The sequence below is a fragment of the Cebus imitator genome, unplaced genomic scaffold (assembly GCF_001604975.1).
Source record: "Cebus imitator isolate Cc_AM_T3 unplaced genomic scaffold, Cebus_imitator-1.0 Scaffold79, whole genome shotgun sequence".
NCBI lineage: Eukaryota > Metazoa > Chordata > Mammalia > Primates > Cebidae > Cebus > Cebus imitator.
In genome coordinates this window covers 6,764,548-6,779,570 of record NW_016107394.1, presented here as the reverse complement: position 1 = coordinate 6,779,570, position 15,023 = coordinate 6,764,548, and the positions used below count along the sequence as shown (strand labels likewise).

General features: G+C 47.6%; 1 protein-coding gene across 1 annotated transcript in view; it reads right to left on the bottom strand.

The window, feature by feature from the left end:
• Positions 1–11,254: 11,254 nt before the first annotated feature.
• Positions 11,255–15,023, bottom strand: part of B3GNT6 (UDP-GlcNAc:betaGal beta-1,3-N-acetylglucosaminyltransferase 6) — a 13,021-nt gene continuing 9,252 nt past the window's right edge. Inside the window, exon 4 of the mRNA XM_017533054.2 lies at positions 11,255–13,659. Within this exon, the coding sequence (XP_017388543.2) occupies positions 12,505–13,659 (1,155 nt within the window). The 3' untranslated portion in view covers positions 11,255–12,504. The remainder of the gene's footprint in view (positions 13,660–15,023) is intronic.

The following is a 15,023-nucleotide window of genomic DNA, read 5'->3' as shown; positions in this document are numbered from 1 at the left end:
AATATAATCAATAGAATAGGCATGACCTGCTTTCTCAGGCCTGGAACAAGCAAGGGCCCCACCCCCCAGAGTAGCAGATCATCCAATTTCTCTGTATTAGAGCCCTCCATCCAATTATAGAGAAGAATCCAATAGAGAGCGTGCTTCCTCCATCCACGGGACCAGTAGTGCTTCCAAATCTCCACAAGTAGTGCCTTGTAGAGATGTTACTGGAAAGCAGTCCAAATCCAGACCCCAAAAGAGGTTTATTGGATCTCAAGCAAGAAGGAATTTGCTGAGAGTCCACACAGTAAAGTTAAAGTAAGTTTATTAGAGAAGTAAAGAAACAAAAGAATGGCTACTCGACAGGCAGAGGAGCAGCTCTGAGGGTTGGCTATTTTTATGGTTATTTCTTGACTATATGCTAAACAATGGATGAATTATTCATGAGTTTTCCAGGAAAGGGGTGAGGGTTTTCCCAGAACAAAAGGCTCCTCTTTCTTTTAGACCATACCAGGTAACTTCCTGACATTGCCATGGCATCTGTAAACTGTTATGGGGCTGCTAATGTTTATAATTAGTGTATAATGAGCAGTGAGGGTGACCAGAGGGCCTTTTTGTTGCCATCTTGGTTTTGGCAGGTTTTGGCTAGCTTCTTTACCGAATCCTGTTTTATGAGAGAGGTCTTTAAGACCTATATCTTGTACTGACTGTGGAGTTCTAATTAGGGAGGGGGAGTCAGGCTGGAGGGACTGAGGAAAAGCAAAAGGAGAAAGGAGATAAGCTGTAAGTCTGCATCTCTTCATGGTCCAGGACACATAGCCCTCCTTCACAAATAACTCACAATGTTCCTGTGCCCAGCTATCACCAGACCCTGATAGAAAATGCAAGTTATCTCACTGCAACCTTGGCATTATCAGGACTGCCCAAAGCCCTCTCCTGCACACAACACAAGCATCATCCTATAAAATACCCAGCAAGCCTTTTGCCTCCTTGCAGTCAGCTCCCCTCTTGCCAACCTGTCCATTGCTTTCTTGCATTGTATTTTCCTACTTTCTTTAATAAATCTGCCTTTCTTTACCTACAACTGTCTTGGTAAACTCTTTACTGCCCACATGACACCAGCCCCAGATAATCACTACCCAAGACATGAGACACCTGATCTCCTTTCTCACCTTGTTACTGAGAATGCCTAAGCTCCTGGGGATGCAGCCCAGCAGGTCTCAGCCTCATTTTACCCAGCCCCTGTTCAAGATGGAGTCACTCTGGTTCCAATGCCTCTGACAGAGAGACCTGGATAATGTGCTTCTGTGCCCCACCTGGGGAATGTGGCTGCCAAGGTGTTGTGGGGAGGTACCCCAAGTACCCTTGGGTGTTTCAGCTCTGGGTAGAGCTCTGTGGGTCTGCAGTGGGCTGGTCAGCTAGGGCCTCCCAGTGCTTTCGCTTCCTTGGTCCTGTTTGTTCAGCATTTCTTGAGGAGCCTGTCTTTCTCTTCCTTCCCCATGCACTCTCTTTTGGGAGCCTTTGAACATGTCCCTGCTCCCTCCCCTCCCCCAGCTTCCCAGCCTGGTCTGGGTTTAGAGAAAGTCTCCTGCTGGCCTTCTCCACATAGGGCTTCCCAGGCTGATTTGGTGCCAGGTACAGAGGCTGATGTGCCCACTCCTTGGTCCTTGGCATAACATCACTACCACATCCAGTTGTTGCTAAGCCCTGCTCTGGTTTAATCGCTTTATTCCCTCTATCCCCATTCCCATTCCACTCCTGCCAGAGCCAACCAATCTAAGGGGTTTAATGTGCATCTTTTTGCACGTGTGCTTGGGTAATGTGTCTTCTTTATTTACATAAATATAATTTTATCTCCTTCTGTTTCTTACTTTTGCACTGAGCACTGTTCTTAAAATCCCTCCTTGCTGCTATGCATAATGTACTGTTGGCTGTAATGATGGTGCAGTACTTTTGCCGTGGCGTCTCCCCCACAGCTTACTGCCTGCTCCTCGGGGGACGGACACCCAGGTGGCCGCCAGCTCCCTGCCACCTGGAATCACTCTGCAATGCACATTCTCCCACATGCAGCTTATGAGCTCTCCTTGGAACACCTACCTCAGAGTCCTGCTGTTGAAAGGCATGAGACACATGGGCCACCTAATTTAACAACAAAGGCAGGATATTATTCAGAACACCACCCCTACCCTGTTCCCCATTCCTCACTGACCCATATCTGCACATCCTTGCCAATGCTTGGCATTTTTAGGTCTTTCTAATTTTTGCTCATTTGTAAGTGCACACATCTCATTGTCTTAGTTTGTCATATATTCCGGTCATTCACAATTTTGAGGATCTTCTCATGTGCTGTGAAAGTGGGGCATTTCCTTTTCTGTAAATATAGTGTGATGTTGGCCTCCTTTGCCCACATTCCTGTTGCGGTTTTGGTTTGTTTATCCTGGATATTGATGCCTTGTGGAGTTTAGACAGTGTACATGTCTCTCCCACTGTTAGCCTCTATTATCTTTGTCCTTGTTTGTCATTGAACAGAAATCTTTAATCTTGATAGATTCACATTCAAACTTCAGGCCAGGAGTGATGGTGCAAGCCTGTAATCCTAGTACTTTGGGAAGTCGAGGTGGGAGGATCACTTGAGCCCAGGAGTTCAAGACCAGCCTGGGCAACATGGTAAAACCTCATCTCTACTAAAAATACAAAAATTAGCCAGGCATGGTAATACATACCTGGAGCCTCAGCTGCTTGAGAGGGTGAGGCTTGGAGGCTACAGTAAGCTGTGATCATGCCACTGCACTTCAGCCTGGGTGACAGAGCAAGACCATCTCAAAAACAAACAAATGATATGGTTTATGGCTTTGAAATTTTGTTTGAAAAGCCCTTTCCCACACTGTTAGAGACAGAATGCTTGTTCCTAGGTACTGCAAGGAAAAATTAGCATTCAGACAAAAAAGTTTCTCAGCAAGTCAATTTTACTTTCTGCAGAAAGGGTACTGCTCGTTAACCATTTTGCCACAAGAGTACAATGAACAAAGGAAAGGCAAGCATATTTATTCCTTACACATTTGCTTCTTACTGCTGTGTCTGATCTCTGTTGGTTAGAGCCAGACCTCACAATCTAAACTAAACCTGATTGGCTAAGAACTTAAAACTTTTCTAAATAGGTAAAGGCAATGAAGAACAATGGAAAAGAGAAAGTTGCTTGTAAAAGGACTTAGAAAAGTAATAACATTCCCGAATAAGGAAGGGGCATAGGCTGCGATCTGGGACATGCCTGTGAGCATGTCCATCATAAATATCTTGGTTAAAGTACAAGGACATAGAGTGCACTTATTTCCTTATATCTAACAGCTACATAGGATAGGGCTTAACAAAGAGTTACTAGAAAAAGCAAGAAAGCTTTAAAGAAAGTTAGTCTTTACAAGAAACTATTATTTCTAACATTTTTTGTTATTATTCTTTAACAAGAAGGGAAGCTTTGAAGAGGAACTTTTAACTTTCTACACACACCTAGGTCACAAGATAGTCTGTGATAGTTTCTTCCATCATCTTTAGGGTTTCACATGTCAAATTTAGGTCTCTAACTCAGCTAGCATTGATTCTTGAATGCAGCATTAGGCAAGAATCCAGTTTTATATTTTCCATTGAGTGAGCCAGTTTTCCTCACAGCATCTAGTCCAGAGACATCGTCTCCCTACATGCTCTGTTCCCACAGAGGCAGCATCTACCTCTGAGTTCACGCCTTTGTTCATTGGACTGTTCTTTTATTTGTACCAGGCTTTTTGTACCACCACAGCTTTGTGGTGATATTTGTGATATCCAGTAAGGCAAATTTAGCTCTTATATTTTAAGAGTAATTTTGCTGTTTATTTACATTTTAGAGTAAGTTTATTAACTTCCTAAAAAATCCAAATGGATTACTTATTACAGTTGCTTTGAAATTAAAGATGAATTTGGGAAGAATGGATATCTTTATAATATTACATAGTTTATTTTTACATTTCTATTTACGGATTTAAAGTAACAAATAAAATTGTGCATATTTTATCATGTGTAACATGACATTTTGAAATATATGTACATTGTGGAATGGCTTACTCGAGCTAATTAACTTTTTGAGATGGAGTCTTGCTCTGTCACCCAGGCTGGAGTGAAGTGGTTCTATCTTGGCTTGTGGCAACCTCTGCCTCCCGGTGGTCCAAGTGATTCTTCTGTCTCAGCCTCCCAAGTAGCTGGGACTACAGGCACACACCATCACACCTGACTAATTTTTGTATTTTTAGTAGAGATGAGTTTTCACCATGTTGGTCATGCTGGTCTCAAACTCCTGACCTTAGGTGATCTGCCCACCTTGACCTCCCAAAGTGCTGGGATTACAGGTGTGAGCCACCGTACCAGGCCAAGCTAATTAACATCTTTATCACTTTACAGACTTTCTTTTATAGTGAGACCATTTAAAGTCTACCTTCTTAGCAATTTTCAAGTATACAATACATTGTTATTAGCTGTGCACAATAGATCTCTTGAACTTACTCCTTCTGTCTACCTGAAATTTTGTGTTTTTTGACCATCACTGCCCCTATCTGCCCTCTCTGCCAGCTCCTGGCAACCACTATTATACTTTCTGCTTCTAGGAGTTTGACTCTATTAAATTTCACACATAAGTGAGGTTATGCAGTGTTTGTCTTTTTGTGTCTGCTTTATTTCACTTAACACAGTGCTCCCCAGGTTCACCCATGCTGTTACAAAGGACAGGGTTTTTAGAGGCTGTTTTAGAGGTACTCCTTTTTATCTGTTTTATTCAGAGCATTGTCTATGTCCTTTATTAGAGTTTATTTATTTTTTTGCCCATGGAGGGCTTATACAGTCACTTAATTCCTGGATGCTTTCTAGTTTTTGTTGTTATTGTGGTTGGGATTTTCTCCCAATTTTTAATTCATTCTTTACAATGTCAGTCTAGGCTGGGCACAGTGGTTCACTCCTGTAATCTCAGCACTTTGAGATGCAGAGGCGGGAGGATGGCTTCAGCCCAGGAGGTTGAGCCCTGGCAACATAGGGAGACCCCATCTCTACACAAAATTAAAAATTAAAAAAGTTATCTGGGCTTGGTGGTGCACACCTGTAGTTCCAGCTACTCAGGAGGCTGAGGTAGGAGGAGCTTCTTGAGCCTGGGAGGTCGAGGTTGCAGTGAGCCCTGATTGCACCGCTGCACTCCTGCCTGGGTGACAGAGTGAGACCCTGTCTCAAAAAAAAAAAAAAAAATCAACCTATAGAAAAGTTGAAAGACTAGAACAATGACCATTCTTTTGCCCTTCACTTGGACTTGACTCATAAATTGCTAATGTTTTGCTATATTTGCTTTATGCCCCTGCCCTCATTCACAAACATTCCTTCTTTTTTTCTGAACCATGGGAAAGTAAGTTCCAGACATCATGAATGGTATATATATATATTTTTAACGACATTTTCTAGTTGATTATGGCTGGTATAAAGAAATTCTGTTGGTTGTTTATTGACCTTGAACCTGGCAATTTTGTTGTTACAAGGAAAAATATCTTTTTCCTTTCTTTTCTTTTCTTCCTCTTTCTTTCTTCCTTCTTTTTCTGTTTTTGAGGTGGAGTCTTGCTCTGTCATCCAGGCTGGAGTGTAGTGGCGTGATCTTGGCTCACTGCAACCTCTGCCTTCTGGGTTCAAGTGATTCTCCTGCTTCAGTCTCCTAAGTAGCTGGGATTAGAGATGCCCACCACCGTGCCTGGCTAATTTTTTTTTTAATTTTTAGAAGAGATGGGGTTTTACCATGTTGGTCAGGCTGGTCTCAAACTCCTGATCTCAGGTGATCCTCCTGCCTCGGCCTCCCAAAGTGCTGGGATTACAGGCCTGAGCCACCGCGCCCAGCCAAAACATTCGTTATTGTTGTTTTTAAACTATAACCACAATTAGAATTATATTTTATATCAAGATCCTATATCTTTACTCTCTGTAATTCACTTGATATTTCTATTTTGCTCTTTTTAATTTTTTTATATGTGGGTTTCAGACTCTGAATTGATTTCAGGACCCACACATGGGTCTCAGTTCATGGTTTGAAAACTATTTCTCAAGACTGGGGGCCTGTGGTCTGGGCTCTCAGGCAGCGCTCCCCTGTTACAGGCCCTGGCTGTGCTCCATGTCTTCCTCTGGCAGGTGGCTGTAGCCCTGGCCGACTGAACGCAGGGGCGCAGGAGCTAACATTCAAACCCCTCACCCACCGCCCTCTCCAGGGCTGGATTCTGAACGAGGGTCACACCTGGGCTTCCTCCTCTGCCGCAGACCCGCTGTGTGGTGCTAGGCTGGCCACCACTTCTCTCAGGACCCTCTTTCCCATGCACGGGAGTTGGGCAGGGAGGGCATTTCTCAAAACTGTTCAGGCTTGGGCTTCCTGTCTCTCCATAATCATATTTTCTTTTTCTTTTTTGAGACGGAGTTTTGCTCTTGTTGCCCAGGCTGGAGTGCAATGGCATGGTCTTGGCTCACTGCATCCTTTGCCTCCTGGATTCAAGCAATTCTCCTGCCTCAGCCTCCCAAGTAGCTGGGATTACAGGTGTGCACCACCATGTCCGGCTAATTTTTGTACTTTTAGTAGAGACGGGGTTTCACCATGTTGGTCAGGCTGGTCTCGAACTCCTGACCTCGTGATCCGCCTGCCTCAGCCTCCCAAAGTGCTGGTATTACAGGCATGAGTCACTGCGCCTGGCATTATTGCTCTTTCTTCAGGGTTTCAGGGAGTGAGTAGGTGTGGCATTGGGGTGAGGGAACCTAGACGGGGCCTTGCCTTTGAGCTCTGCCCTCCACCCTGCCCAGCTCCTCGTGCAGCTGAGATGGTGGGGGCCAGGATGCTTTCCTCCCACTGAAAGCGTGAACAATGCTACGGCTGGTTTATTTTTTCCTCCCTGGTATGTGTTCTATTTTCAGTAAGTTTTAATTGAAATGTGGACTCAGGGATATTGTGGGAGATAGAACACTCCCAGGTGCCCCACTGACTAGACGGCCAGATTCCTGTCTGCTTTCTTTCTTTGAAGCTTGGAGACCCGACCTCTGGCTTTGTACAGGGCTAGCCTGTGGACTCTGGGAGTAGTGGGCCCAAGGCAAGGTGGCTGGGGCAGTGGTTAGGGCCCAGGAATGGCAGGCAGGAGGCCCAGGCCCTCAGTCCTTGATGCCCAGGGTCTCTTCTCCACCTGGGCACAGCCTCCACATTTTTCAAGTAGGGATGATAATCACGTTTTCTGGTTTCGGTGAGGACACAAGGAAATCAGGGGCTTAGAGGTACTTTATAACATGATGTCTCTCTACATTACTTTGTGTATTTTAGAAAGCATCTTAATACAGCCAGACGCAGTGGCTCATGCCTGTCATCCCAGGACATTGGGAGGCTGAGGTGGGAGGATCGCTTGAGCCCAGGAGTTCGAGACCAGCCTGAGCAATACAGGGTTAGTGAGCCATCAGTGATGAGTGAGTTGTGATTTATATCACCACTGCACTCCAGCCTGGGAGACAGAGTGAGATCTTGTCTCCAAAATACATGTATATAAAAATAAATACATAGATACATATTTAAGTATATATAATATAATAATTTTAATATATATTTAATATATATTAAAATTATGTTAAGATATATGTATATTAATATATAAGATACATATTATGTTAAGATATATAAAATATAGGCTGGGCACAGTGGCTCACGCCTATAATTCCAGCACTTTGGGAGGACAAGGCAGGCGAATCACCTGAGGTCAGGAGTTTGAGACCAGCCTGGCCAACATGATAAAACCCTGTCTCTACTAAAAATACAAAAAATAGCTGGGCATTGTGGTGGATACCTGTAATCCCAGCTACCTGGGAGGCTGAGGCATGAGAATGGCTTGAACCCGGAAGGTGGAGGTTGCACTGAGCTGAGATCGTGCCACTGCACTCCAGCCTGGGTGACAAGAGTGAGACTGTCTCAGAAATATATATAGAGATATATAGATTAATAAAAAGATTAATAAATTGCGAATAAAGTTATATATAGAAATCTTATATAGCTCTATATTTTATAGATAAGATACCTCATATCTAGAAGACATAAAGATACATAAGATATATACATATAAGAAACATAAGATACATATATCTTAATTTTTAATTATTTTCTTGCATATCTTGTTTTCGATTTAGTTGACACTTTAAAAGAATGACTTTTCCTGACTGCTTGTTGCTACAATATAGGAATTAAATAGATTTTGTTTTGTTTCATGTTTTTGAGACAGGTTCTCACTCTGTCACTCAGGCTGGAGTGCAGTGGCACTATCAGGACTCACTGCAGCCTTGACCTCCCGGACCCAAAGGATCCTCCCACCTCTGCCTTCCGAGTAGCTGAGATTACAAATGCCACCACCACTCCCAGCTAATTTTTGTATTTGTTGAAGGGATGGGGTTTCACCATGTTGCCTGGGCTGGTTGCAAACTCCTAGGCTCAAGCGATCCACCTGCCTCAGCCTAGATTTTTGTATATTGATATTTTTATCTAGAGAAGTTGCTACTTTTTCTTACTAGTATATTATCTGGAGGGTTTGTGCTTGTCTGTGTTTATTGGGGGCGTTTTTAATGCAGACTAATAGTTCTTGAAGAGGTGTACTGCCCCCTAGGGGGAGATTTGGAAATTGCAGGGGAGTTTAATTTTGTTGTTGTTAGGTCTAAGAATTTACATAATCAATATGAACATTTTAAGGTATTTTTCTTTTATTTACCTCATATTACAATTAAAGTACTGTATTGTTTTTTTGAAAATATGCGTGTGGAGGTGTTATATTATCTAAGTATTTCATTTCAGGATGGGAGACTGGCATTAATTTGTTACAGAAAGGAAATTTGGATCTGATAGGGTTCTAAACTTCTGAGATTTTGAAAAATTTCTTTCTGTTTCCAATTATTATATTTCTGTATTTTTTCTCATCTTTGTGTGCTTTCCAGTCCTGGACAATTCCGAACAGAAGTAGTGAAGATGGGCACATCTCATCTTGCTCCTAACCTTAAGTGAAATGCTGTCAAATGCTTTCACCTCTTACTAATAAGATTTTCTTTAAAATCACTAATGGATGTTGAATTTTAATAAACGTCTTTTCCATGCCTCTGAAATGCTTATATTTCTCTTGATGCAATGCACCGCATTGACGGATCGTCCTGTCTTATTTACGTAGTCTGGCTGTTTTTCTAATGCTAAGCGCCTCTGGAATTTCTGGGATAAACACACCTCCGTCCTGATACATTCTCCTTTTTACCTGTCACCGCATTTTGTCTGCTAGCATTTTGTGTAAGATTTTTGTTTTCATCTAGGTTCCTGAGATAGGCGCATCATCTTCCCTGCTCCTGGAGTTCTTGGGGGTTTGAGCCCTTTGAGTGTCAAAGTCATGCTGGCCTCACTAGGGCCGTTGGGGGCCCGCGCTCCGGGGCTGCTCTGTGGAGTCCAGGTGTGTGCGGGATCCGAGGGGCGGTGCGCGCCCCCTGGCGGCCGCGGGCCGCAAGAGCCAGATGAGCGGGGCGAGGAGCGCCGGGACAGGGCTTTGGAGAGCCATGCGCCACGTGGCGCCCGATGCTGCCCGGGCTGCACGGGTACTGCAGCCTTCCCTGGGCCTGGATGCGAGTGCAACCTTCAGAAACCGGGTGGCCAGGACCCAGAGTCACTCAGCCCACCCGTAACGGCGGCTTCCCAAGCCTCTGAGCCAGCAAGGTCCTGAATCTTCATCTCTACGAATAGAACGGGGATAATCCGCTTGTCTGTCAGGGAAATGGGAGAAGGCTGTAAAGGCACCTTTTGTGTGATTTTGTGTCAAAGCACAATTTGCACCTTCCAGAGGACCTGTCCGCATTCTGGCCTCAGCATTCTTGTTTTCCCGTATCTTGTAAGCACTTGACAAATGGCAGCTAGGGGCGGGAATTCAGAATCAATGACACTCAGTAGTCCAGAATGAGAGTTCGCATCTAGGAGGTCTGTGTGAAATAAGCACTCTTGTTCATTAATTCATTTTTGTGCATTCATAACTGTTGATTTATTCCACAATAAATATTTACTGGGCACTGTGGCCAATAATAACGGCCACCAAAAAAGTTGTCCATACCCTACTAAATACCTGGAACCTGTGCCTGCTACATGTTACATAAGAATGTTATGTGTTGCATGTCACCATGTTACATGGCAAAGGGAAGTAAGGTTGAGGCAGAATGAAGGTTGCTCATCAGCAGACTTTAAGATAGGAAGAGAATCCCAGGTTATTTAGGTAGGCCCAGTGTAGCTACAGGGTTCTTAGAAGTGGAAGGTTGCATGCTCCTTCTGAGAATCTATTGCCTGATAATCTATCACTGTCTCCCATTACCCCTGATGGGACTGTGTAGTTGCAGGAAAACAAGCTCAGAGCTCCCGCTGATTCTACATTATGGTGAGTTGTATAATTATTTCATTACATATTACAATGTAATAATAACAGAAAGAAAGTGCACAATAAATGTAATGCACTTGAATCTTGCCAAAACCATCCCCCACATTAGTCTGTGGAAATACTGTCTTCCACAAAACAAGTCCTTGGTGCCAAAAAGGTTGGGGACTGCTGTCCTAAGAGATGCAATCCACACCACTGGGACAGGTGGCATGCATCCACTCATCCATTCACCCCGAAATCATTTAGGAGTACTTGTTATGGCCTGCTCAGAAAAAAAGACCAGCAAGGGACAAGTGGCTGTGGCTACTGGAGGCCCATGGCAAGGGCTGCAGAAGGGTCAATTGGAATTGCCACCTCCTCCTGCTTCCTTTGACCTCTCAGAGCTGCCAGTAAGCCAGCAGAATGACAGTGCCCTCCTATGTGGCTTACAGAGGATTTACGTGGCCCTGACATGGAACATGACTGTGGAAAGTGTATTAGTCCATTTTCGCACTGCTATGAAGGATGCTACCTGAGACTGGGTAATTATAAAGGAAAGAGGTTTAATTGACTCACAGTTCTGCAGGTTTAACAGGAAGCATGGCTAGGAGGCCTCAGGAAACTTACAATCAAGGCCGAAAGTGAAGGGAAAGCAGACAGCTTCTTCACAAGGCAGCAGGAGGGAGTGGGAGCGAAAACGAGGAAGTGCTGCACTTTAAAACCATCACCTCAGCCAGGTGTGGTGGCTCACACCTATAATCCCAGCACTTTGGGAGGCCGAGGCCAGTGGATCACACTGCTCCCAGGGGAAGGGAGCAGTGAGTGGCAGTTCGTGGAACCGGAAATGCAGGACTGAGGAGTCTGGTCTTTGTCCTGAAGGCAATGAAGATCCTTTGGCCAGTCTTCTGACTTTCTGCCCAGGTTCTTTCCTCCCTGAAAGCGAGTCCCTGCATCCATCTTATATAGTTGGGACCTTGCTGACTCACACTTCTGCCTGTCCTTAGGCTGTTTCCTTGATTTTCTATATTGCCAAGATGACTGGCAGCTGTAACTGCTTCAGGTCAGGACCACAGCCTGGTTCTCAGAGCCCCGGTCACCAAGTTCCCAGGAAGTCCTGCACATTCTCTTAACCACTATCCACCTCCGTTTCAGATCTCCCACCTCCCAAACACAATTCTACACACCTGCCTCCATAGCCTCTCCAATGCTGGCCTCCATGTTCCCATCAGCGTTTCTCCACTTTGAACTCCCCAGAACTCCCTGCTGGGTTGTCCAAGGCCCACTGACCCTGAGGCCCAGACTCCAGCAAGGAACCTGTCTCTGACCTGTGGGGGTGAGCATTGGTTGGCAGGACCCTACCAGGCCATTAACTTTGGTGGGGGTGAGTGTGGAGGGGATCAAAATGGGGTGCTGTCTGAGAATGACATGGCCCTGGATTAGTCACTGTCTGACCAGGCCTCTGGTTTCCACTTTGATTTCTACCTCATGGGGTACCAGGACAGCTGTGAGAGGAAGGATGCCACATGTACCTCAGCTACATGTGACTGACTTCTGGGGGGAGGGAGAAGCAGGATCCACCTGACGACTGTCAGCCCAGCTCCAGCTCCACTCACTTGTAGAGGAAATGCTGGAAATGGCAACTTAACATTTGTAGGCATATGGCAGGGCACGCTGATCCTCGCTCCCACATTCCCAGGTATCCCTTGCTCCACTGCCCACAAGGACCCGAGTGTGGGAGCCAGGTGCCCGGGAAAGCTTGCAGAGGGGGCGGTGGAGCTGGGTTTTCGAGGATGAACAGACATTCTAGCCCAGTGGTCCTCAGGTCTAGCTGCACATTCGAATCACCGGAGGAACTTAAAAAATACTTAACACGTCTTGGGTCACCCCAGACCAATCAAATCAAAACTTCAGGACATGCAGCCAGGATGCAGTTATTTCCCGCATCCCTCACACCCTGCTGATTTCAGTGCGTAGCTGGGTTTCAGGTGCACAGAGCTGGGCAGGACGGAAGGTACCCAGGGTGGGAAAGCTGCCTTCTCAGCACGGACACCGTCACGGGTGGAGGCCCGGGACTGAGGCCACCCACCCAGCCTCAGGAGACCCGGTGTCCCCGGTCACAGCTGAGCGTGGGGCTGTGCAGCGCCTTCCACATGAGCAGCATCTCGTAGGGTGCGAAGCGGTGCACCAGCAACAGCTGGCGGTACATGCAGGGGTCAAAGGAAGGCTGCCGCGCGCCAGGCAGCTGCACACCGAAGGGCCGGATGCCCTCGTGGCCACTGGGCTCCAGGCCGGCGCGCTCCAGACACATGCCCATGTAGGCATCGTCAATGGGGAAGAGCGGGGTGTGGCCGGCGGCCCAGCGCAGGGCCCGGGCCGTGGCGCCAGACAGGAGGAAGCCACCGCCGCTGCAGTACACTGGGTAGACGGACCCGGGGAAGAGCTGCGGGGGCACGAAGTACTTGCTCCAGCTGTCGCGGATGGGCACGGAGCCCTGCATTAGCTGGCCGGAGAACAGGTGGCGGTCGGGCGGCTGCGCCCGCAGGAAGCGGAGCACGTTGGCGGTGTGCACGAACACGTCGTCGTCGCCGCTGAGCAGGAAGCGCGCGTGCGGGCAGCGCGCCGCCAGCCAGTCCAGCAGGTGCACGTGCTTGAGCGTGAGGTTGAGGAAGGTGTCGGCGAAGGCCCACTGCAGCACGTCGCCGTGCTCGCGCGCCTCCAGCGCCACCAGCGCCGCCAGCCGCTCGGCGGGCGCCTCGTCCTCGGGTCCCGGGGTGCCCAGCAGGAAGAGGCGGCGCACCTGCAGCCCCTCGTAGCTGCGCTCCTGTCCCCACGTGCGCCGGATGAGCTCACGCCGCTCGTAGTGCGCAGGCGCCGACTTCACGGCCAGGAGCAGGAAGACGCCGCGGCCGCCTGCGCACTTGGCCGGAGCGTCCCAGAGCAGCGGGAAGTGGCGGCAGTGGCGGTACCGCAGGAAGTCCTGGATGCGCGTAGGCAGCTGTTCGAAGTCGGCCGTGGCGTTGGCTGAGGTGTTGGCCATGCACGGGGGCCCGGGGGCCAGCACCGAGGGCAAAGCGGCAGCTGTGCGAGCGTCGGTGGGGCCCTCTGGCGTCTCCTCCTGCGGGGACCTCTCCTCTTGCGGGGACCTCGGGGCCTGGAGGAACCACTGCTGCAGTGCCAAGAAACTCACGCCCACCAGGAGGCAGGCCAGAGTCTTGGGATCCAGGGACCTGCGGCAGGGAAAAGCCATCTGTGGGGGAAACCGAGTCAGAGGTGAGCCAGAAGTCATCTTTGACACCCGTGGGACACCACCCGTACCCCGTCAGCTCTCTCCCAGAACCTTCTTAACTTTGCTGTTAAGTGGTAAAAAGGAACCAAAATCCAAGATTACACTGACTCTCTCTGACTCTCACAGGCTGGACCGTTCCTCTGACCTTCAGATATGTGTGTCTCTTTGCCTTCTGACAACCCCGCCCCACAACTCGTCAGTAGGCCGGTCGCCGGACTCATCGTTTGAGTTTCCATCTTCCCCTGAACCCATACCCTGCTGTTCCCACCTCCGTTCACATGACTACTGCCAGAAGCCCCAAACTTCTTCCCTGTCCTTCTCAGCTGCTACCTGCTGTCCGCATCCTACATCCCTCTCATTTACCCCTTCTTCTCCACCTCTGCCAGCCCGCATCCTCTCTAATCTCTTCTCGTTGCCACCCGAGTCGAGGAAGCATGAGGTAATAGCACTGGCCTGAGACCCAGGGTTGAATTCTGCCTTCCCCGCTTCCATCTGCACTGTCTGAACAGTCAATTCCCATGTCTAGGTCTGAGTGTTGTCATCTGTGACAAAGAGGTAGTGAATTACTACTGCAGAGTTGTTGTGAGCATGAAATGAGCATGAAGTGGCCAGTGACTGAATGACCTGCGTGATAGGACCTCATGGGTGCTGTGACCTCCATGGAATCCTCTAGCTCTGCCTCCTCATTCTACCTGCTGATATTATTTGCTGTTCCCAAACCTTCACCCTCAGTCCCTCTCCTGCAGGTAGCCTGTCCAGGTGCACCTCAGGCACGGCCTGAGGTCTTCACGAAGACCCCCAGGGACGAATCCCAGGTCAGAACAACCTTTTCTGTATTTAACTGTGCCCTGCTAAAAGCATCAGGTTCTACATCTCAGACCATTGCCTCTTTATTTATTTATTTGAGACAGGGCCTCGCTGTGTCACCCAGGCTGGAGTGCAGTGGCGCCATCATGATTCACTGTTGCCGTGAACACCTAGGCTAAAGCAGTCCTTCCACTTCAGCTTTTGGAGTAGCTGAGGTGCTCTACAAGAGTGCATCACCACACTTGGCTAATTAAAAAATTTTTGGGGGGTAGAGACAGGGTCCCACTATGTTGCCCAGTCTGGTCTTGGACTCCTGGGTTCAAGTGATCCTTCCACCTTAGCCCCCAAAGTGCTGGAATTACAGGCATGAGCCACTGTGCCCTGCTCCCACTCCCTCCTTCAAACAGACTCCACACTCTCCTGCCTTTCCTCCTTTCTCTTTGACTATGTTTCTCAGTTCCCTTTGCTCAATCTCCCCCCTCTAATGACCTTCTTCTTTTTTTTTTTTTTTTTTTTTT